Raw genomic sequence first — 23,887 nt, forward strand, 5'->3', positions numbered from 1 at the left:
TTAAAAGTTATAATAGCATAAATACTCTGTTATCATTGGTACATTCCTTTTTCATACTAGGTTTGTAATAACTTAATATATTTAACATTTAGTTAAACAATTTTTAGTAGATGCTTTGGCAGTCAAATTCTTACATATTCTCTATTTCTATAAAAGTATTTAGGTACATTTTTGGGGAAAAAAATCTGGAGACTACTTAAGGGTTATATGCTGTACAAAACAGCAGTCCAAACTATCACTGCAATTGCTGTAAAAGACACAGTTAATAAAAGAGTAGAAAAAGGAATGCATATTTGCTAGAAGATACCCAACATTCCCAGGAAGGAAGAATATACATTTCCACCTTTTTTTGTTTTGTTTTCTTGCAAGTGAAGTCGGAGAAGGATTGTCAGTTATTCTAAAAACATTTCACTTATTCCAGTTTATGCAATAATTGTGATTCCCACACTCTACACATCAGTGTTACAAAAATCTTTGAACAGACACATTCCCTGGGACCCTGTTTGTTCATGACAATTAGAAAAAGTTAAAAAAAACTCATCAACTATTAGTTATAAACTAGTACATTATGGAAATTGGCAGTGGGTATTTCCTCATTATAGGGTGACTGCTGTACTTTATTTGTAACAGAAAAACAGGGAAAAAAGAAAAAAAGAAAAAGGACCTTCTGAGTCTTCATACTGAGAACTGTCTCGTTGGGCAACAGAGTGGAGCAATTAGAGTCCATAAATACAGAAAGACACAAACCCAACAGGAGACCATCTTAATCCAGAAGATGGACCAGGTCTCAGTGAAGAAATTTTCAATCTGAGCACTTTCATAACTGTTAAAGAAAAAAAAAGAAAGAAAGAAAGAAAGAAAAAAAGCAGTAAATTCACCATATAAGTCTATTCACATCACAGCCTGAAGTACCCTCTCCCTTCCTGAGGGGGTCACAGACTTCAAGTAATTTAACTCAGACCTGAAGCTGGGGAGCAGAGTTTTTTGCAACAAAACCTTGCTCAGGAGTCCCCTAGGAGAGATTTGGATCCATTCTGCCAGCCTCCCATTCTAAGAGAGGAGACACTCATCTAATGGTAGAAATTCCCATTCGTATCTCCCCTCTCTTAACAGACATTAATTTCTCGGCCTTAAAGAAATATACTTACTGGAACCAGTGAGTTACTGTCATCATCACATAGAGCGAAGCCAAGAAGAAAACGAAGTGGAAGTAGGAGTAACTGTACACTGTGCCTTTCTTTTCATCATATATTACAGTCTGGCCTCCTCTTTTTTCAGTGTGTTCCTCAGCATCAGCTGTAAGAGATGGGAAACAACAATGAAAAAAAATTTGAAAATGTAACGAGAACAGCAAACAGCAGCTGGTTTCATGAAACATAGAAGAGACATAAGCAAAAAAGTCTTTGGTATGATTTAGCAAAGCCTGGTACAGAGCTGCACTTGAACACCTTCTTGCCCTGAGGGTATGGACCTCAGATTTTATTAAAATAAATGAGACTGCTACTGAAATGCTGCACTATATCAAGTTCCTGATCTACAAGATGCTTTTGAGTACATGGAGCATTTTAAAGAGTCTACCTGTAGGACACTTTGGAGGAGGAGCCACAGAGCAGCTGACCCCACAAACCTGATAGTCACAGTACATACATGCAAGGAGCAGAGATTCCTCTGCAGGTTATACTAAACAGCTTTCGTTTAAGAAATTAACAACTAGCTTGCTGTTTTAAAACAGTATTTTTGTCTCACTTCCCTTCCTTCTGTAATGTTTTGCTCGAGTAAATCAGCTGCTCAATACACTACTGAATTAGGACAGAGGAATCTCTCCATCTGCATTTTCCCTGGTTTGTTCTGAAAGCCACCAGCTGGTGGGTGGTGAGCTGGGCAGTGAACAGGTAATTACCATCTCCATCGGGCACACAGCAAAAGCAGCAACGAGCTACCTGTGAGAGAAACAACAGCCAGTGTAAGTGGTGCCAAACAACCAAGAAACAAAACGGCTGGGGAAGAAGGTCTCTAAACTGCAGACATTAGCTTAGAAAAATCTACTTTATTCTTCCAAGCAACACAAAACTCAAAGAAGGATGAGCCAAGTAGTTCACAACAGCAGTTTCTCAGCTTTGGAAAAAACTACTCAGTAAGCTTTGGCGCAAATTAATCACTCTGCAACAGTGACTCTACTGAGACATTTTACATAATTGAACACGAAGCTCTGGTTGCAGTAATACAGCACAAGCAAGCTATGAAAAACTGCTTGAAAAGCTACAATAAAATGGCTGCACATTTATACTTCAGAGGGGATATACATCCTTAGATTAGCATCTTATATGCTTAGAAAATAAAAATTCGGAACTGAAATGAAGATGCAAATTAATACTCTGTTGTATGGGGTGGACATCATTTGCAAAATCATAAGTCTGATATGTAGTCATTTGTATTGCAATGGAGCCAGCCTGAGTATAAATAATAGATTGTTAACTCTTCATTTAAATGTGCCTTTTTTTTTAACTAATAGAAAAAAAAAGAAAAGCTGGAATTGTTCACTGATGGGTTTGATACTTCTTGTGTTGAGTGGTATTATAAATGAGAAAAAAAGTGCTGACAGTCCAATAAATATGTAACTAAGTGCATTTTCTGCAGCAGACCTCAGTACAAGTCAGCACTTTCTGTACCACATCACCAACATCACTCTCCTGATAGAATTCTACTTCGAGGTTTATTTTTCTTGGGTTCTGATAATGTATCCAAAAAAAAGTATAATAGGCTTTTAAGTTTCAACTTCCAACAGAATTATTGTTTTTTCTTGTGCATATCTATGATTACATATTCTTACCAGGCTCACAAATTAATTACAAGCCAAAATACTAACAGATTGGCTGACAATTTAAAGAAATTTTTTTTTCATGTTTCCATAGATTAACACCTTCTTTCTACAGTTACGCTGATCGCAGCATTGAGTTTAGTTTCCCTTCAGCTTATCAGGTTTCTGAAGCATTGCTAGGTTCCCCCAATAAACTTAGTTTCTTTTATCAGAAATTAAGTCTTAGTCCTTACAGTGATGCAGTCAGCAACGCTGGCACAGGTACAACTAGCTGCTCAGTGACTAAGCTTGGACACAGAAAGCCTTTCTGACTAATACCAGCAACTGCAGAATTGTGTTTACATTTCTGGGGCAGAGACAAAGGCCCTTTATCAGCGAGAGGACAATCAGAATGCAATTAGTTGCTCTTTGTCAGTCATTTCTTTATATTGGCACTCGACAGCTCTTGTACAGCTCTTTAAAACCAAATGGTCCAGAAATAATCCCCTCAGCAAGGGCTGCAATGGAGAGCTCAACCTCCTCTGCAAACAGACCACGCGCAGCAGCCAGCAGCTCCAAACACTCCGGTTCCAGCGGGTACCGAGCGATGTCAAGAAAACAGGGACAAGAAAGATAATCTGAGGTGAAATTGCAGGTAAAAAGAAATGTAAGGTATAATATAAAAATTATGTGCGGAAGTAAAAATAGCAGATAAAACACTGTGATCAAAAGCACTAACACTGCTGTTAAAACACAGTCTTCATTTAAAATGTCCGAATAAAAATGCCCCACACTTCTTAGTTCCTTGCAGTTTCTTAGTGCCCAGCAGATTTTCTCTTAAATGACAGAAAGGGGAAGATTATTTCTGTTCATAACGGCACATCCAAGAGCTGCAGATGGACCAGCATGGACTCACCAAGTATTCTGGAATTTCATACCTAGAGGCAAATAATACACCTGCTGTGAACACGCTTTTGCTTCTACCTGATCACAGTTTAGTTGGTCATAAAAACAACAGAAGGAAAATCCTACAAGGAAGTCTGCACAGAAATCTCGTGGGAGAAAACAAGAACTCACCTCAGCGTCAGCTGTTGCATAGATGCCTCTCAATGCTTCAGAGCTTGCACGTGTGGTTGAAGTCAAGCTAGGAGCAAAAGAAGCCAGGGTCAAAACCAACAGCTCAGTGATAAGCCTAAAAGGGTGATTTTTCACTACCTCAGGAAATATAGCAGTCTACTCTCACTTTTGAGCTAAGCACTTGCCCAGATATAGCATCAAATGCTCAGCACATGAAAAGTTAGTTCTGCACCAGCAGAAACCCACTTGACAGACAGCCACTGGCTGGCTCAGACTCAAACACAAGCTTGAAAGTAGGTCACTCCTGAAACGTGCTGAATTTATCACCAGCAAACGCCAGGGACGACAGGGAAGCGTTCCAACCTGCTCTTCCGAACAGAACTCCTCCTCTGTGCACAACTGGTGCTTTTATATTAACTTTCCAGCTACCACTTCTGGGTCAGCACTTAATAGAAGGTTTCAACATGAAAGTTTTGCTAGGGAAATAACAGCTCACTGACAGCAGGCTGCTTTCAGGAGTGAATTACCAACCAGCACTCTGAGTATTTCAGGTGCTGGAAGTCACTTGCTTGTGTGACTGCAGTTGTTGGGGTGGGAGGAGAGCCCTTTCTAGTTTCTTTAGATTAGGAGCTCCTCTGTTTTGCAAAAAACATCTAAGCAGCAATATGAATGTTCCAGCTCCATTCTGTGCTATTTGTAGACATTACTTCATTAGCATCAGGCTTACAATAAGCCTTCATTAGAGTCACCGTGATATTCCACTTACAGTGAGGTAAATGCAAAGTCCAGACTTACCAAGAATATAAAATGCAGCCAAAAAGAATGGTAGTACCCAGGCCAGTGACAAGATTTTCATCTCTGTGCAGCCCCTGGCTAAATTCAGGTACACAGATTGTGATGTTCTCATTGTTTTCATCCAAGACTTCACAAAAACAAAACAAAAACAAACAAAAAAGTTACTGAACTTCATTTCATTGTATTTCAAAAGCGTTCACAGACTAAAGGTTTTCAGCAATATAATTTTATTAGTTTAGACATTAGATAAGGACATGCAAGTCAATTCCTTCTTTCTTTTAGGAGGATCAAACAAACAAACCCTGTATGCCTGTCCGGGCAGATTCTGTGTTTCAGGCAGGACAAAATGCAAGTTAGCAGGGCACTGAAGTTTTCTGCTTGTCAGACCAGACAAACATATGCAAAAAACATGTGAACTAAGCTAACAAGAAGTTGAAAGTTTCCCAGGACTTCACCACAAGGCCACATAACGCTGAGATATTTATGGTCTGAAGCCCATCCTCTTTAAAACCATTCAGCAGGGATCTTTGAGGACAGTTATGAAATTCATACTCAGTGGAAAGTAAAATTGCAGTGTTTGCTTGCTCTGTTCTTAGACTGATATGCAGAAGACCAAATAAACAGAGCTGCATTGGCTACAGTCAAGATTTTATTTTAATATCTAGTCAAATACAGCTCTGAGGTTCCTGAAAGGAAACCAGTTTAGTCTTTTACGTTCAAAGATGCATTCAGCTTTTTGGTGTCTGCTTTGGGGCAAAGTAGCAGCCTCCAGCCTCACCCCGAAAGCAGGTGACTACTGCTGTACTTTATATCAACCAAGAGCTTTCTGAACTCATGCTATTTAAGCAAACTGTGCCCCCACCTCCTCCTCCCTTCCAGCAGCCACCCTCTAACTCCACTGCAGCAGCACAACTTTGTGTAAGGCCAGGGGGCAAAAATGCAGCAAAGACTACACCAGGTTAACGATAAACCTGGAGCCAGGACCCCTGCCCTTGTTGCCTGCAGAGCTGCATGAAGGGCTTTATCAGCACGACAGGGACAGGATGGATGTAGGTGTAAATGAAGGAGGGTAAGACTAAGGAATGCTTTGTCTGCAGATATGTGGAGTCTCCCACTTGTCTATCATGCACGCCCTGGCAGCAAGGCAGGATACTTCATGAAATCACCTCCCACCTTATCTCCCAGCAAAAAGCAAAGTCACAGGAGGATAAGCACACATTGAACAGATTTTTTCTTGTTTGCCTATGGCTTTTAAAATCATTTTGGAACTGTGTTTTTCAGATATCACAAACAAATGCTGGTAAACAGCATTCCCTGTGCACCAGTTTGTGAGATGGCTGAAGGTGCCTTAAAGGTGCCTACTTGAAGAATAAACCAAGAGGTATGTGCTACATCTGAACCTCCAGGACATGGGAAGACCTCAGTGAGTGCTGGCTCCCCACACACTCTCTCGACCATCAGCGTGTGCGCAGGCTAGTATTACAAAAACAGAAGTGTCTTCAAGAGACAATGAAAACCAGGAGAACTCTCTGGCCTGCATCTAAGGCAAGGCAGAGCACCTCTGGAAACAGGGAGTCTGACAGAGTGCATGATGTCAACTCTTGCAAATACATTAGCCTTGCACCAGCACAGCCAGCGCAATGACCTGCTGAAGGCTTGCACTGTTGCAAGTATAAAATTGCCCTGAAACCCATCACTTAATTTAATTTATCATTGTTTCCTCCCTCCTTTTTAAAGTGTCAAGTCTTAGAAGTAATTCAAGTATCATTTAAATCATTTTATATTCACTGAAAGACACTGCTTATGAGATCATTATTCAACACTAAAAGCTAATAAAGAAGAGATTTTAGCACTACTGATACGAATCAGGAAACCCTTCCATAAGCAAAAGGAATGTTCTCCATCCAAACAGGTGAATATAATGGTTAGCTGGGAAAAGGAAGCTGTTAAAAGCTGGTTATGTTTCTGCAGCATCAAAACTCAAAACTCTGCAGAATTCTCTGTTCTGGCTTGTAGCGCAAATGGTAAGAACACACATGGAGTACAGGAGCTGTGGTTGCAAGCAGTGACATCTTAAACAACTGCAACCTAACTCCAAAACATTTCTCATGATTTTTCACTCTCAAAATGAAAGATAAGCAGTACTCAAGTCTCTCTTTCATACAGAACTCAGAGCTAACTCTACCTAGCATACCAATTAGAAGATAAAAAATTATTTCAGTGTCACCTCTGGCAGCCAGCATGGCAAGCACAGAGTAAAGCCACTGGAGTGCGTGCAAAAGACCTACTAGCCAGAGGTGGCCAATCTTTTGGATGGCACTGGCCACCCACCCTCCTTCTAGAGGCAATCAAGAACTGTTTGTTCCATCTCTTTCCCCATCGTGTGATCAGACCTGTTACATACTTAGTCACACCCTGTTAGGTAAGGACGTGCACTTGCTGCACAAGTGACAGGACTCCAGGTAAGCTGTCATTAGGAAGGAGGCCGGAACGGCTCTGGTGTGCCGGATCCAGCCTTCCTGATGTGAGTTAAGTTCCCCTACACCAAAGCATTTAAGATATATGGAGGAGGCCAACTGCATGGTTTCTCATGCTGCATGGATTTTTTATTATTAGCAATTTCTCATTCATAGACTAAAGCAGCTCAAAACCAGCACTCTTAAATTCGTGAGAATTAAGGCTTGCTAAAGACCTTTTCACTTTTAATACTTGGCATGTCTCAAAGGATTTAAATAAAGCACTAGAGAACTTACTGGTTTCTGGAGGCTTGCTGGATAATGCTGAGAAAGTGAGGTACATGACGTAGCAGCTGATGATTCCTGACTGCAGCAAACCAGAATGGGGTTGGCCTTTAGTAGAAAGAGGGAAAGAGACAATTTTTGTAGACATTTTAACAAACTGAAAGGGAAATTCAAATATTTAAAAAACATTACACTAAAACCTTTTGAAAGAGGAGAATATCTTTTATGTTCTATTTCAAGCACCTCAGATGCATTTTGTCTGGGGGCTAAAGAGAAAAGAGTTTGTCATTTAGTTCTAGTAGCTGTTTTAGAAAGGCATTAAGACTTCCACGTAAGTAAAGCATCACCCCTCTGCTCTAGCCAAAAATGTCAGCTTTCCAGAAACTACTGACAGGCTGCCATTATAGTTTTATTGGCCTGTAAAATCTGTTTTGGAACCACTGAAATTACTCCTATTTCCTGGCCCAATGATTGATAGATACTAACAGCACACATAAAATATTCTGGAAAACCATGATATACAAGACCAAGACCAAGATTTCTGACTTCTGTCGACTCATCTGCATGCCCAAACTTTACAGACAGTAAATCACAAGCAGTCGAAAGTAAATGTAAGAACTGAATGGGCTGGAGAGCTATTACCTCAGCAGTTACCATAGCCTAAGGAATGTGTAAGTTCCCCAATGCATTGCCAGCCCTCAGCAAGTGAGCCTTATTTACAGGCTGTCTGACGGCATGCTCAAAACATCTCACATCTCCAGTTTTAGCAGCTGTACTGATGACAAGCAATACTACATCACAGTGGAGATAAGGAGATAAGGGTAAGAATGACACCAAATCTAAACGTCAGATCTGCGCATTAGACTTTTTGCCCCAAATATGGGGCATGTCTCAAAGTATGTGAACAGTAAAGGTATCAGCAAACCCCAGAGGTAAAGAGGGTGGCACACTCACGGTCCTGGACACAGGGTGATATGGCCACCAGCGACACAAAGAAGCACAGGCCACCGTTAACACCGAGGAGGATCTTGTTGTACGTGCAGCCCTCGGGGCGCGTGTAGAAGATGGCCATGACGATCAGGGCCGCCACAGCGATCGTGTACAGGACCAGCGTGACCAGAGCCAGCAAACCGTTCCAGAGCTGCTTGTGATTCGCGCCAGCCGTCCTGCGGAGATAAGGACAAGCGCCTTATCTCTTTCTCCCCTCCCTTTACAGATCAAAACCCCTCCCCCAAAAAACCCAGACTATTCTAGTGAGGGATGCACTAATTATCAAGCACAAAGAGAGCGCATGTATTGCTGTCTAATAAGACTGTATAATGTAAACAGTGCCAAAGTTAAATGCTGCTGCTGGAAATCTCTCACCCACAGAAAAGCAGCTGGAGCAATTACCAGTAAAAACAGCTATGGTATAAGGAGCTCCCGTCTCCTCTTCCATGGAAACATATCTTAAAAAGTCCAAGAATCTGCTAAAACCTTTCTTATTAGTCAGTACGCTAACTGGAATGAAAGAGGGTAGCAAAGGTTGTAGAGGAACAGACTAGAAGAAACAGGAGAAAAGAAAGGGGAAGAAAAAAGCATAAATTCATACAAATACATGGGGGAACAATTTAAGTATTTTGATGCGTGATGAGAGGCTAAGAGATAAGAAGGTGATATTGAATGTACTCACACTAGAATTTAAATCAATGCCAAAACATCGTGTAAGAAGGTTGTTAACAGAATCTTGCATAGTCAGATGAAGGTAGGAAAAACACCAACTTTCATGTTTAAAAAAAAAAAAAAGTCATTTGATGTATATTAGTCTCAAACCAAAATACAGGATTTACCAGTTTATATCGCTATACACAGTCTCACAGCTATGTTTTGCAATCCAGTTTTATTTTCATACATAGTCCTGCGCCTTAGCAGGTGTGTTTTCATGTAGAACTGAATTTCTAAAACGAGAGGTTTTGCATACAACTACTCAGTGGAAAGCAGAACAATTTAGGGCAAGAATGAAACAGCAAAGGGTAGAAACAAATAAGGAAGAAACATCTCCATCAGGGAAAGCAGAAAGCAGGTGAAGAAGAGATGCACACCTCTAAATACAGGTATTAAAGCGTCTTCTCAGAAACTGCATCCACACTATTTTGAATTCTTTATTCCAATGGATGTCTCATTTAGGAGTTCCCCAGAATATTATACAAATAGCTACTTGCCCAACACATACCAGTTTTTATTCCACTTGTGTGCAAACTCAACAAGCAGGATGAGCTGAATGGCAATGAAAAGGAAACCTCCCGTTGCTCCTACATAGCGCCAAGCTGCAAGGCAGATAAGCAGAAAATAGGTCAAACCCCAGTTGCCTTCCCCCACGAGATAAAAGGGAATTATTATCCAAGCAATGAAGCCATTACATGGTTTGAGTATCTGAGCCCCACAGATGTAGCAGATGAGGTATTTCAGCTGAAAGGCCAGCTCAGCTAACCCAAGAATAGTGGCCTGATGAATGCAGCTTGCAACCTGCTACACCTTCAAAATAAACCTTTTAGGACACATACCAGGATTCCCTAACCTAAAGAATCTTTGTGGAGACAACGTTGCTATATTCAGACATAAAATACTAGACCCTTTATTTGTGATGTGGGAGGGAAAAAAAAAAAAAAAAAAAGCCCTGAAGGCATTAAGGCATTTCACAGAAGCCTAAACCCTAAAATTGCAAGGTACTGGAACCCAGCACTAAAAACAGCAAATTCTTTCCCTCTTGATTCCAGCACCACGGAAAAATAAAGGTGTGGCTCATGGTCTGTCCCTAGCCGCTCCCAGAGAACGAGAACACTTGGTATTCATTGAGTAGTTAAAGAGAGACAGGGCGTTTGACTACTTAACTATTCATCTACATGTACTTGAAGAGCCATTTGGTGCTTTGGACAACATAGACCTTGTGCACAACTTCAGAAGTCTCTGAGTAAATACAGATACCTTTGAAAAGCTTGGCTGCATATACAGTTTGCATTGCTGTGTAGAATGCAACCCGTAAGTGACGCTCAGTATCCAACAAATTTCACTGAAGAAGACTGATCGAGGAAGTGCATTAGCAAAGTCTGGCCATATCTTAACATTGTATTTTCCTTTTGTAAAAAGCTTGTGGAAGCCAAGGGGAGTAGCAGAATTGCCAGCATGTTATGCTTAGCAAAAGATACAGATTTTTTTCATCTGCACCATAAGTTCATTGTTCAACTGAAAGCAGGCAAAAATGACATTTTCCTTGTTTTGCAAAATCTATTGTATTTACTGAATGAGCATGCTGATTTCAAAAGAGGCAGGGAACAGGGTGTGCTTGTGTGTTTGGGAGAGGCACAGTAGGAGCCAGCAGACCACCACTGGAATGAGTAATTAAATAGCCAGCCTGTCTGTAAAGATCTCATAAGCCCACAGGCAGGGTACTTCAGGATGTTTTACAAAGCCATCATAGATAAGGTTAACATCACCAGTGTGGATTTAGTACTGGAGCTCAGGAAAGCCTAGGACATTCACAAAATATCCCTCCCTCCATGATTAACAAACTGCTGAGTGTGGGAATCATGGCGGGGGAAATTCATAATTACAGAAAAAATAAGAAGGGAGAGAGAGGAGAATGCTCCCAGAATGGTTTTTGATAGGAGAAAAAAAAAAAAGACACTGGAAGTTTTGAGGAAAGGAAAGAGGAAAGGAAAGAGGAAAGGAAAGAGGAAAGGAAAGAGGAAAGGAAAGAGGAAAGGAAAGAGGAAAGGAAAGAGGAAAGGAAAGAGGAAAGGAAAGAGGAAAGGAAAGAGGAAAGGAAAGAGGAAAGGAAAGAGGAAAGGAAAGAGGAAAGGAAAGAGGAAAGGAAAGAGGAAAGGAAAGAGGAAAGGAAAGAGGAAAGGAAAGAGGAAAGGAAAGAGGAAAGGAAAGAGGAAAGGAAAGAGGAAAGGAAAGAGGAAAGGAAAGAGGAAAGGAAAGAGGAAAGGAAAGAGGAAAGGAAAGAGGAAAGGAAAGAGGAAAGGAAAGAGGAAAGGAAAGAGGAAAGGAAAGAGGAAAGGAAAGGAAAGGAAAGGAAAGGAAAGGAAAGGAAAGGAAAGGAAAGGAAAGGAAAGGAAAGGAAAGGAAAGGAAAGGAAAGGAAAAGAGAAAATGCTTCCCCTTCCCTCCCACACACAGAGGAAAATAAAATCCTACAATCTGCTGTGAATCTTACACTGGGGGGTTTCCTGGAGGACAGTCCAGCAGCATATAGAGAACATTGCTTTGCAGAGAAAATACAAGAACTAATTAGGGGAAGGAAAACCCCTAAGTTTACCTAGTACGGAGATGCAAGAGCAGCAGCTCTCTGAGTAGCCCCAGAAGCTCTGTTCCCCCTTCCCTAGGCACCTTAGTTCTCAAACATCTTTTGCTCTGCAAAGGTTGCTTGGGAACATGAGAGAGAATCTTGGTTACCTGAGAGATTGCATTAACATTACAATTTTCTAATGCAACCAGTGAGTAGACATTAAAGACAAGAGCATAGCGGCAACTCAGAACTCAGTGAAGAAAAGGAATAGGGATAAGTAGTCCTTCACCTCAGGTTATTCCTCCTCTTCCCCTTTTCAAATGCTCTGAGCAGTTTTAAAGGAGGGATAGGTGTCAAAATCATACAGGTCCATCAGGTCTTTGTAGAAGCAGGCAGTTGACAACCCAAACAGTGTCTTACCCTGGCTGAGGGATCACCAAAGCAATCAGCCATCAGGAAATCCCATGCATAAGAAAGGCTTCAAGCCAGGTGCCATTTGTATTGTTACTCACAGAGGAGTTGAAAACAACTAAGGCAAAAATTTAACAGACTCCAGGAAAGCAGGGAGCAGGTTTTTCTCCTCCCCTTTCAGCAGAAAGGGATTACGGAAACTAGCATCCTCCAAAACAAACTGATGTTTCCTATTTATGGCAAAAAACTTCAGCCTGAAGGTCCCGAAGAGCAGGGCTCTCCTTGCTCAAGGAAGTCGCAGAGTTGATCCTGACCACACTGTCCCTTCCGTCTGCTGCCGGTGCATGGCTGGAATTGCCTCAGGCTGCATCTTCCCTGCAGAGGCAACATCCCTGCTCGATTATGGAGCCTTTCATCCACCCACCTTCAGACTCCAAAGTGGACAGGGTTTACATCACCTGGCAACCAGCTCATCTTGGTATCATCAGGGCTTTTGCTGATGATGATATTTAACATCTTCCGAGCACCTGGCTCGTGCTGGTGGGGCTGACGGGTGCCAGCTTGCCTTCCAAAATTGAAAATGCTTTAGTCACAGGACTATCAACAGTAGGTTTACAACACTCCACAAGAAGTCTGATTTCATGTTATTTGATTCGTGCTATCTGCTCGGAAGCTAGTTAAGCCCCAAGCGCTTTTGTGCCTCTGTGCTCAGCATCCAAGGCGATCTGCATAGGTACAGCTCTCTGCTCCTTAAAGACTTTGGGCGACAGCCCAGCAGAGTATTTATTCACCCATTTGGCCTCTTCTTGATCACAAAAAAAAATTGCTTTACTTACAGAAATACAGCAATGCTTATGCCATTCAAGCCTTCAGGATCTGTAAGCGCCCAAAGAGCGGTACACCCTAACAGAGAAGCACACCCTACCAGGGTAAGAAGGTCATACCGTTGAGAAAAGTGTCCTGGTCAGGAATGAAGAAGGCTCCTGAACACATTGCTGCCAGAAGTATAAGTTTAATAAACCAGAATCTGGATAAGGAAAAAAAAGAAAAAAAAAATCTGGTTATAGCAGCAATTAACAATTCAAGTGCCATAAAAAATCTCTTCTTAAAGCCCAACTCTTAAGTAAGTGTTGGCTGCTTGCCATTTAAGTTCGTTTGTACTTGATTAAGTTATATCCGACAGAAGCAATAAAACCAACTCCTTTCCCCCACCCCTAGTGCTACACCTGACTGGAAAATAAACAAAACCAGTCTAGAAAGAGGCCTGGGAACTTGGCAAGCAGACACGCACTTACCCATTGTGAATGTATGCTCGGCAGCTCTTGCTGTTATTCACTTTGATGGTGAACAAGGAGAAGAGGAAGAAGAAAAAGGCCATCCCGAAGCAGACCTTGTACACGGCGGAGTAGCCCACCAGCTTCTCGCACATGTCTCCTGCCTGAATGCTCTGGCATAGCTCCTCGTAGAAGGGGATCTGGAAAGCATAGCAGGTCACAAGCCATGAGAGCGAGCACCGGGCTGCCCATAACAGAGCCTATGCTCAGTCTTTGCACCTCCACGTTGTCCCTGGTTTCCTTTGACACTGGCACCTTCTGCTGCCGTTACCCTCAGTCCGGACCTAACTGTTCAAGGGACGTGACACTATGTGAAACGCAAGCGCTGAGTGTTTCCCAGGGCTGCCAAGGCCTGTTGCTGGCTCTAGGGTACAGGCCCACCCATGCCTCCCTCAGCTCCGACAGCGCGAGCCACCCCTGCCCCTTCCCGCCCCCCAGGAAGCTGCTTCCCTCCCCACTGTGCTTCCCGGCACGGCACAGATGCTGCCGAACGTCCTGTCCGGCCTGCGTGGAGCCACACGGGCAGCGCCGTCGGCACTGGGTGCCAAGGCCTGGCTTGTGTCACCAGCCGCAAAAGCGACTGGGGAAGCGCACCCACAGGGCATGGGAGCAGCCGTTCCCCTCTGCCCTGCTTTGGAAAGAGCATTGCGCCAGCTGCACTGATTTATTTATTTTTTTTTTAATTAGAGAGGTAGGAAAATTCTACCTTTTTCTTGACTTACTAAATATTTGCCTTTGAGGCCCTGCCCTTGCTGTAAGAGGAAAGCAAACAGCTGCACATTTTGGCCTCTGTCTCACCACACAGACGTGACACCGAATGCCCAAAAAACAGGTCTCTGTGCCTGGGATCCTTGTGTGTGCGGCCTCCTTGTGCCGGCTGAGCTCCCCTCCCCTCACTGCCTGGGAACTGTTCAGCTGCTCAGAAATAGTAGCATTTAATTAGAAAGCCACTGGTCGTTTCAAAGAAATAAAGGCCCCTCTGTATGGTAAAAACCCTCAGCTGAAGCTGAGGAGACCAGGAGAGCAGGAAAATTGAACTATAATGTTGAGCTGGTCTTAGGTGGGCTAGAACATGGGAAGATAAAAAGCAGAAGGTTCCAGGGCAGCTGTGCCCCATTAGAAAAACAGATTCAGATTGTGCCATGCTGAGGTACTCTTCCAGAAGCAACTCAAGGATCGGTAGCACTGCTTAAACTGCACAGTAAGTGAGTGGGTCTGCCTAACTTGCATCTAGGACTTTTTAGAGAGCTCCCAAGAAACCATATGGATCCTTGCAATGCCCTTCCTCAGTTCTGAAACACAAGGGTCTTCGGTAAAACCTGAACTTGGTACCAAACAGCATTTTGATTATGGGATTTAAGAACACAAAAAAACACAATGGAACCCAATTAAGCAACTAGCTAATTCAAAACATTCCTCCATGTAGCTGTAAGTGGTGAACTGTAACTTCTTTTTGTGTAGGTTTCTGACATCTTGATTTTTGACCCTGTATACTTTTTCTTCCCTCTTCATTTTGCAGTAATTTCCTTACAGATCATGCTGACAGAAGTGGATGGATTCACAAGAACAATAGCCGGGTTTGTGCCTACACAAACACACAGCTCAGCCATTATGTGGCATGCACCGCCATCACGCACTCATAAACAGGGGCCACGCAGGCCTGTGGGAGCCAGCACCCCTTCCCAAGACGCCAGGGATCCTCGAGTAGTGAAGCACGAAGCAAACCAAGCCTTGGGGACCCAGCAGATAGCAAACACGAGCACACAGAGCACGGGGCTCAGCGCTGAGGCTGCTACATGGGAAAGGGCATGTTTACGTTCACCACTGGCTTAGTCCACCACGCCGCCCCGGAGCGACCCTGAGCGCGCGGCCATCTCGCAGCCTGCCCCGCTGCCTACGCTCTGCTGGGTCGCTCTGCCTGCTCGTAAACCCATGTCCAGCTCGGTATAGTGAAATATTTACCTTTATGCTTTTAAAAGCAACACAATCTAAATGCTTTGGCCTCTGAGTGGGAGAAAAAGCAGCCTTGCCCAGGAACTGTGCCTGCTCACAGGATATTAATGACTGAGGCCACATTAACAACGATGCTATCGGGGCAAATCAGTAATTATCTGAGCCAAAGCCCTTCATTGTAACAGCTGCCTCCACATGAGCAGGTACAGACCATCCTGAACTTGCTGTGCTCTTGCTGGCACCCAAGCTAATGGCACATGGCCCTGAGCCAACGCGGCCACACGGCTCCCGGATGCCAGCTTGCGGCCACTGGTGCTCAACCCTGTAAGCAAGAACATCACGGAGAACAGCAGTTCTCACACATAGTGACCAAGGCACAGAATTCCTTCTTCAGCTTGTGTTCTGCTTTCTTTTTTTGTTTTGACTGATGTTGCACCCCATCTTTTTCCTTGGGACAAAACCTTGCTTCTCCGCAATCTATTCCACACACTAATACTCAGACCATTTTCCTAGCCAACATTATCCTTTCCCTTATCAGACCCTCCACTGATTCTTGCCTCTCCTCCAGACATCAAGCACAAATGCTTTGACTTCTTTCAATGCTTTTCATCATCTAACTCTCCACACCTCTGTCCCATGGTGTCCTATACATACTGAAGCAGTTCAGGGCAGACAACTGAAAAAGAGTACAGCAAAAGCTCTCCAAAAATACAGCGTCCCTTCTTTCATTAGGTTTTAAGGCTCGCCACATAGTATCAGGTTCTAAAAATGCTGCCAGTTAGATTAGGAATCAAGGTTTTGATTCTGTAAGCAAATACTTAGTAGGCACAGTGCCCTTCCATAGACGCAAGGTTTCATCCCCAGCCAAGTCTAGTGAGGACGTGGAACAGCTGAGATTGGGGCCCTCGTGCTCGACTGGCACCTGCAAAGGAACTGAAAAACTGTCTCACAAGCTGGTGGCCAAGTAGTGCAAAACTCCTTTAAAAGTCTCTTTTTAAGGAGTCCAAAAAAGATGTGTACTTGCCGTGGCTTACTCCCAAGACACCTCCAAAAGTCTGAAGGCTACAGTGCTGCAATAAATACTTTTAGAACTACTTCAAACTTGGAAATTTATAGCCAAACAACAGAGAGACTCATTTGCAAGGGTTAGATTCCTTTTACACAACATTAGGATGATTATTTGATCGCTGCACTGGTAAAGGAGATACACGATCCTATGTCAAGACTCTGGCTCAGTGAAAGACTGCACTGAAATACACTTGACAATTTTTAGTGTTACTTTTAATATTAAAATAGTCTAATTAAAATTAATTTAATGTGTCCCTTCTCACTTCTCAAGAAAGGGTGGGTGAGGCCCTAGAAGCATCATGCAAAGCTTTTGCTCACCGTGTGGCTTCAGGAGCTAGGATTACTCCAGGGTCTGTCTCAAAGCAATGGAATCAATAAATACTCAGCACTTTCAACACACATTTCATTATTAATCAGTCTCAGCTTCCCAATCTGGATAGATATTTTGAAGGTCAACGATACTACAACCAGGCTGAATTAGTTTCAGGAGTCTTTGAACTTTAAACAACCCAGAACATAATTATTAAATTAGAAAGTAGATAAAGAAAGCTCACTTTCAGATGCTCCATTTCCCATTCAAAGCCATCAAATGCTCTAAATTAAGAGGGCAATTATCCTTCCACTTCACACAAAGAGCTACTCTTTGTGCCATTTTCTTCCTACATCTGAGCTTTCTACAATAAGAACTGGAAAAGAAATTTGGCAGTACTGAAAAGCATGTTGTTGAAGGCTACTTAATGACTTTGAATCACTTTTCTGTTTGGATAAAAAGTACTCACTTTTTGTTAGGGATACAAACAGCATGAAAACCATACTACTGGTGGAAAATGACTATAAGAAATTTGGATATGAGCATGTAATTTGTCTTCCAAACACTTCAGTTCCTTGGATTATTCACTTCATTGCCAATCTAAGCAACTAGTAAGTCAAAGTAATTTCTGGCAAGAAGTTTCAGCATGTGCACGTTAAGTAGTTTTAAAGGCACAGGTCATGGACAACACCGTGTCTGTACTGGGCATTCTTGCAGGCCTGCCATCGATTTCTGATGGCTGACAGCCATGAGGAAGGGTTGCAGAGAGCGGAGCATGATTCTCAAGCATGAGCCAGTCTGCTCATCTGCATTGCTTTCACATGGTGAGTTCAACGGGACCTGGAGGGAAGGGTTTTGCAGATGACACATGGGAAGTGGAGACCCAATAGGACCAACAAGTGGTTTCACAAGGAAGCTGCCCCAGGCGTTCTGCACCACCAAAGCAGAGACCTGCAGCCACTGAGGCCTTCTGGGCCTCCAGGGCAAGCTGGGTCACAACCATGCAGCAGGCCTCGTGCCACGTTTGAAGCAGCAACTAAGTTTCAGTCCTACACTGCTTCACTTTTTAAAGTTAAATCCATCCATTTTCCCCTCTCCTTAGAAAGAGGCAACTACTTCCTGCAGTTTGCAGAGGGTGAAAGAGAATTTGTACTATCAAGATTGAGTGGGATGACTTGGAAAGCCAAACCAATATGTGGAACAACAGCTCTAGTGTGTGGCCTCAACTAGGCTGGTGGACATTTATTTCAGGAAAACTATACTGTGACTCTGAGAAACTTGATTTTAAAGTCTAGTTTTAGCCACAGTTCCCTTTATTCTTTTGAAGATTTTTAATTGAAAAGACAATTAAATAAGAACTGCATCTGCTGTGGTTAGAGGCCATGGAAACATGATGATTCACATACACTTGAGAAACCTTTGTAAAGGGATCAGCATTGTGCATTGTGGCAGTCTGTCGTGTAACACAAGAACACAGAATTAAAATTATAATTGCAGCACTTGACAAGCTATCTTTTTAACATTCCCCCTCCCTGCCGCTACTATACTGGGGACTTGTGCAGTGTTAGAGTGAACTTGTGAGGAAGCCCATGCCAGAGATGCCTTTACCAGCTAGGATTAGGCTGTCCTTTTTGTTTTCTCTGCTGTTACTTTCTGTGTGCTGTCTGACAGAGGCCGAGAGACAAAATACCTCCTCTAAAACCTACACTGCGGTTCCTGATGAGTTTCTCCCTTGAAAATAATCTACCCACAGAAAAATTGTTCTACCATAGCACTGTAACATATTCTAGTGAATATGTTCTGCCTGGCCAGGGTGGGCTGAGTTTATTGCAATGGGTTTCTACTCAACAAAAGAGGAAGGCCACTAGTCCTATGACCCCTGACTCCTCTTCCCGTTGTGAAATAAATCTGAAGAGTGAGCAATTCAGAGGAAGAGGCACAACACAGACTTGACCCTTCCACTCCCTCCACTTCCAGACCACTCCCTCAAAGTGGTGGGGTAGAGGGCATCAAGTGTTTCGTGATCCCACAAAACAATCCCCGTGTACATGAAGAGACCTAGAAGGAGCCCCGTTTCTCTTTGTGAGTAATAGTAGAGCTGTGCCTCTCACTTACGTGCACTTTCATTTTGTTTGCTACCGTTGTTGACATCATGATGCAGGAGATGATAGTCACCAGGATGAAGTAAAGCGCATACATGAAGCGAGTACTTGTTGACTGCTTTATCTTGGGGCAGCACTTGCAGCACAAGGAACAAGCAGCAGTACCACAGCAGCAGGCCAGCTGGAGAGAAAGACAATAACATAAGTTACTCCATCACCACTGCTAGCTTCCTATTGCCTAAATCAGACAGGGAAGCTGTGAGACTTCCTATGAAACTCCAGAATTTCTAGAGTCATCTCCTCCCATCTGATCAGCACTGAAGTACAGACTGTCTTGTTTATCAAAAGTAACCAGCTTTAAACATACCAATTTCTAGTTTTCACACATAATAAAGATGAAAATGAGTATGAACTGCTCCTGATTTCTTAATCCTATTTCCTAATACTCCTTTGCAGTTTATGGTCCTGGCATATTTTGCTCAGCAGAACAGTCATCCCAGTGATCAGGCTCTTTCCCATAATAAATTCTCCCGCCTCCACAGTGAATAAATAAATCTGTGCAAGAAGGACACAGATTGCAGATGTTTGCTTTTAGCATACAGACAAAATGACTGTGTATCTGATACAAGCTGGAAATGGGAATGTTGCTTCACAACAAACTGTACAGATGCATTTTTCAAAGTCACACTGTACTTTAAAGGTCTGTATCTATATACAGGAGCACACCTTTTTTTTGTCCACAAACTTTCTGTGGTACTAAAGACTGCAAATTAAAGGTGGGAAACTGCTTGAGCTGCACTTGGGATAGCTGTGCTCAAGGTTGTATAACAAAAATACTAACAGTGCTAAATCTTGGGCAGTAGAGGAAGAACACGGAAATACATTTTCTTTCTAGTTCACTGCAAATAAAGTAAGAGAAAAATGAGTTAAAAGATCACATACACGTGTGTGTGTGTGTGTGTGTATAAAAATAGAGGCACTGAGGCCGTTTTGCCCTGTGTTTCCTCAGCTCTGCGAGGTGTCTCGGGGCAGAGCCGCAGCTCTGTCCAGATGTTCCAGAAATGCTGCTGCTCCCCAGCAAGTAACTGTAAATGGTGGCTAACATTTCTCAGCCCTTGCAAAATGTAGGGTTTTTTTCCCCACCAAATTCCTATTAACAACAGCTACATTTAAGTTGCCCTGGCCAGATTCACTTGCTGGTGGCTGCATTTTCAGCCACCAACCCACCACATGCTATTTTCCTCCGAAGATACTTCCTCTTTCAATACTAAAAACCTAGAGAAAAAGGCAACACTTTTGAGTCGTATCAGATACGCAGCTACGCTGTTTGGTCAAAAAGCCCTGAACCACTTTGAAAAACTGTCTTGAAAAGACCCACAGCTTATTATTTCCTCACAGTTCTTATCAGCAGCAACACCCAAGCCCAAGCTTCCTGCCTCTGGCCCCACACAACGGGTATTCTGAAGGAAACCAGCTCTCTCCTGCCAACAGCCACTCAGCTTTTACAACAAATTAAATGGGAATGGTCCAACTCAGCTCCTGATGCTGTGTCACTCAGCTCATCACTGCATCTCACACCAGAGGAGAGTGGCCTCAAAGGCAACAGCTGCTAAAACTACTGCGGCTGCGAGCAATAAATAAATAAATAAATAATAATAATAATAAAAAGCAACCCCCTCAAAAGAAACTAACAAAACCTACAAAACACACAAAGATCAAACTGTGAAGAATCAACATAAAGGGTCCATGGGACACCCAAGTCAGAATAAAAAGGACTACATGCATAAACGCTTTCTGCAAGTGTACAGTGGAATGCAATGCGGTTAAATGGATATTTCAGTTTTGATATGTTCTGAAATAAACATCTGCAGCATCAATTACTAGACAAAGGAATAATGAAGCTATGCCGAGTTACTGATTCAGCAAACAGATGGAATAAAAGTATTTCAAACCAAAAATGTATCAGGAAAGTATAAGCCATCCATTTAAAAATTATGGGGAAAAAAAAGAGGCCAATACTAGAGCTCTTTTCAATCTGTATAAACTTAAAGGTTCAGACTGTCCAGGATGAACTTCAGCTGCTGCCTACATGCACCATAAGGATAAAAATGATACTGAAGAACTAAAAAGGTTTGCAGCTTTGACATTTGCCAGAGTGAACCAGGAACAGCATTTTCCTAAGCCAGGTGCTACACAGCAACTCAGCCAGTGAAAACCCATTTGTCTCCAGCAATGTGCCTGCTAGTCCTCGGTCTTGGGAGCTGCTATTTAAAGCAGCGAATTCTTAAATAGAACATAACTCATTTATACTTTGTACCATGCTATTTAGAGAGACTTTACCGACAGCTTCTAATAGCTGCCACGTAACCTGTGAGTTGGCAACATTTGTGAAAAAAAAAAACATGTGGCCACCTTATTTCAGACGCACTCCTTTAAGCATTCTGCATTGCCACGGAAACCCTGGAAAGTTGGTTAAGCTGCTGTACCGCAGCCTCAGGTCCGTCTCTGTCTCTTTTTATTATATTTTATTTGAACTCTGTCTATGAGCAGCTACATTCCAGCGTGGACCGCAGCGAGGTGGGCGTTATCCAAATGTAAATGAAAACAGTCTCTGTGTCAATAAGAAAGATGCTGGCAGCACACTGCTAGCCAGAGAGGTTTCCAAGACGCTACCTTTGAAGGCTGCCCTCCACAGCAAATTCTCTGCTAGAGAAGTTGCCCTAAGGGACAGCTACCCTGTAGAGTCTCTCTAATGCCAAATTTCTTACCACGGGCATGGCCCAACTCACTTCACCCTGCTCTTCCTCACCACTGTAAGATCAGCTGCCCTGGCCAGGCATGCAGGAGCTGCAAGTGTAGAAATGCAGCCGCTGAGAAATCTCTTAACAGGTTAAAAAACAGGCTGTGAAGAAGCAAGTAATGTCACAAACATTTTACATGTTGTTTAGCTTATCATTAAATGTCTGCATGAGAAACACACTTATGGATCACTTCTAATTTCCCTGGAATGCTAGTTTTTGCCAGAGCCAGCCAAAAGCTGAAAATTCACCTCCCAGCACAAATTCTGGGGGAAAAAAAAAAAAAAAAAAAAACACACACAACACAAAACAAAACACAGTAACTCACATCCTGTTTTGCAGCGACAAAAGCTGCTCCAGAGGATGAGTCCTCAAAAACAAAATGCGCTTCATGGTTTTCAGAACAAAACCAGATACCCCAAGACTCCAGCCCACAAGCAGGCAGGCCCCGAGGCTCCCGCTCTGCTCCTAGAGCTGGGAACCGAGCCCTCCGTCCCGACATGAGATCCCTGGGAGTCCCGGGGTCCCCAGGGCCGGTGCCATGGCAGAGGGAAGCTGCGCTGTGCTGGCAGAGCCTTGCCACATCTGCAAGAGACTCTGGCTTAAACTCCCTGGTCCAGAGATTCCCGCAGTCAGCATGAGCACCTCCGACCATCACCATTCCCTCTCCAGTCTTAACACATCCTCTACGTTTTTGGGCAAGCATCAGTGTCTGACAATAATTACAAGGGCTGCATAAATATTTGTGCCTTCTGCAAATATTTATAAGCATCTTCCCCTTCCAGATGATCTGCTGAGCAGTCAGGCTTCTACAACGCAGCCTGGTTACCTGCCCTGCTCACTGAAAGTCCTGCCAGAGCAAGGGAGCATTTTGCATCCACACAGTGGACAGGAGAAGCATGGACATACAACAGACCTAGTCAGCGCGAGCCCTTCTTCCAAGTATAGGCAGCCCTGGATATATTTGCACACTCCTGTCCTACTTCAGCTTGGGGAACACCTGTAGCTAAGAAAATAATAATAAAAAGCTATGCAGGTTAACAGAACAGGGCAAAAGCAGACCTAGCTCCTTGCATGTGAGCTATCCCCTCCCTACAATGAACAGTCAATTGCCACATACTCAACATCTGCCAAGCATAAATTCTTGCAAGTCAATGATCCAAGCTGATAAATCAGCAGAACTAGATATGGTAGTAACGTTAAGCATGCACATACTTATTTACATATAAGATTGGGCTATAAAATGGATATGTCCTGCCTCCTCCTTTTATAGACACAGTGACATTTTAGGAAGGTATTTTCCAGAGATGTTTCCAAAAAAAATCTCCAGGGTCACTGAAAATATTTTGTGTAGCCATTAAAAGAAAGTCCATTAAAACAAAGCGTATCTCAGCAGTGGAGTTTCAGGATTGCTGCCCAAAATAGTCTATGGTATTTTTAACATACACAAACCATAGAAAAGTCTCAAACTTGTCACACGGCAAAGTGTTCTTCCTTTTGGGAGGAAGAAATGATAAAAACCAAAGCAAAGAACAGCAGATTAATTTTTTTTTTAAAGCATGCTCAAATGTAATGAAGACTTAGCAGTGCTTTATCTCCTTCTGTATGAATTTCTGCCTGAACAGTGTAGACAGGAAGGCTACATGCCTTCTGGCCAGTTTGTAGAGCAAAGGAATGTGCCTTGCTATAGATTCTTTTCATGAGGGCTTAGTTTTTCATAATTTGATTACTTGACTGCCAGAATTAGCCAGGCCATACAGTTTGCTAATAATGTGGTCAGCGATCTGTTAATAGCAAAGTCTACCAAAAGCACCCAAAATACTCATGCATCAAAGCAGGCTGAGAGAGAAAGCAGCGTGTCCCGTTCCACTCATGTCCAGAAGTGGTTACGCTCCAACCCTTGGACCTTTTATTTCAGCAAGGAACATCCAGCAGAGACACCACCCTAGTAGTGGTAGTTTTGTCTTTTATTAGTCTTAGCTGGCTTTTCAATGCTTCTTTCTTTAGTATGTCTTTACTAGTAGTATTCGTGACCACACAACCCAAGCCACAAAGTTTTGACCAGCGTACCGGGGAATTAACCACCAACCTATTTTAGGAGTGCACTTCATGCTGCGAGAGCTGTGAAAAATTAAACCTGACTTCAGAGAAGAGTCCAGCCAGTACAAACATCACCCGGACACTTCTTTTCAGCAAGGCCAACGTGCTCCAGGTTGCATTTCTAAAATTAGG

General features: G+C 42.9%; 1 protein-coding gene across 1 annotated transcript in view; it reads right to left on the reverse strand.

The window, feature by feature from the left end:
• Positions 1-596: 596 nt before the first annotated feature.
• SERINC5 (serine incorporator 5) overlaps positions 597-23,887 on the reverse strand; it is a 28,706-nt gene continuing 5,415 nt past the window's right edge. Inside the window, exons 2-12 of the mRNA XM_088523359.1 lie at positions 18,871-19,038; positions 13,386-13,564; positions 13,035-13,117; positions 9,623-9,716; positions 8,365-8,576; positions 7,423-7,518; positions 4,670-4,796; positions 3,875-3,941; positions 1,901-1,940; positions 1,149-1,296; positions 597-823 (exon numbers count right to left, since the gene is read on the reverse strand). Coding sequence (XP_088379485.1) covers positions 676-823; positions 1,149-1,296; positions 1,901-1,940; positions 3,875-3,941; positions 4,670-4,796; positions 7,423-7,518; positions 8,365-8,576; positions 9,623-9,716; positions 13,035-13,117; positions 13,386-13,564; positions 18,871-19,038 — 1,362 coding nt within the window. The 3' untranslated portion in view covers positions 597-675. The remainder of the gene's footprint in view (positions 824-1,148; positions 1,297-1,900; positions 1,941-3,874; positions 3,942-4,669; positions 4,797-7,422; positions 7,519-8,364; positions 8,577-9,622; positions 9,717-13,034; positions 13,118-13,385; positions 13,565-18,870; positions 19,039-23,887) is intronic.

Source organism: Tinamus guttatus, unplaced genomic scaffold (assembly GCF_059628265.1).
Source record: "Tinamus guttatus ecotype Peru unplaced genomic scaffold, ASM5962826v1 Tinamus_guttatus_pri_ptg000184l, whole genome shotgun sequence".
Lineage (NCBI taxonomy): Eukaryota > Metazoa > Chordata > Aves > Tinamiformes > Tinamidae > Tinamus > Tinamus guttatus.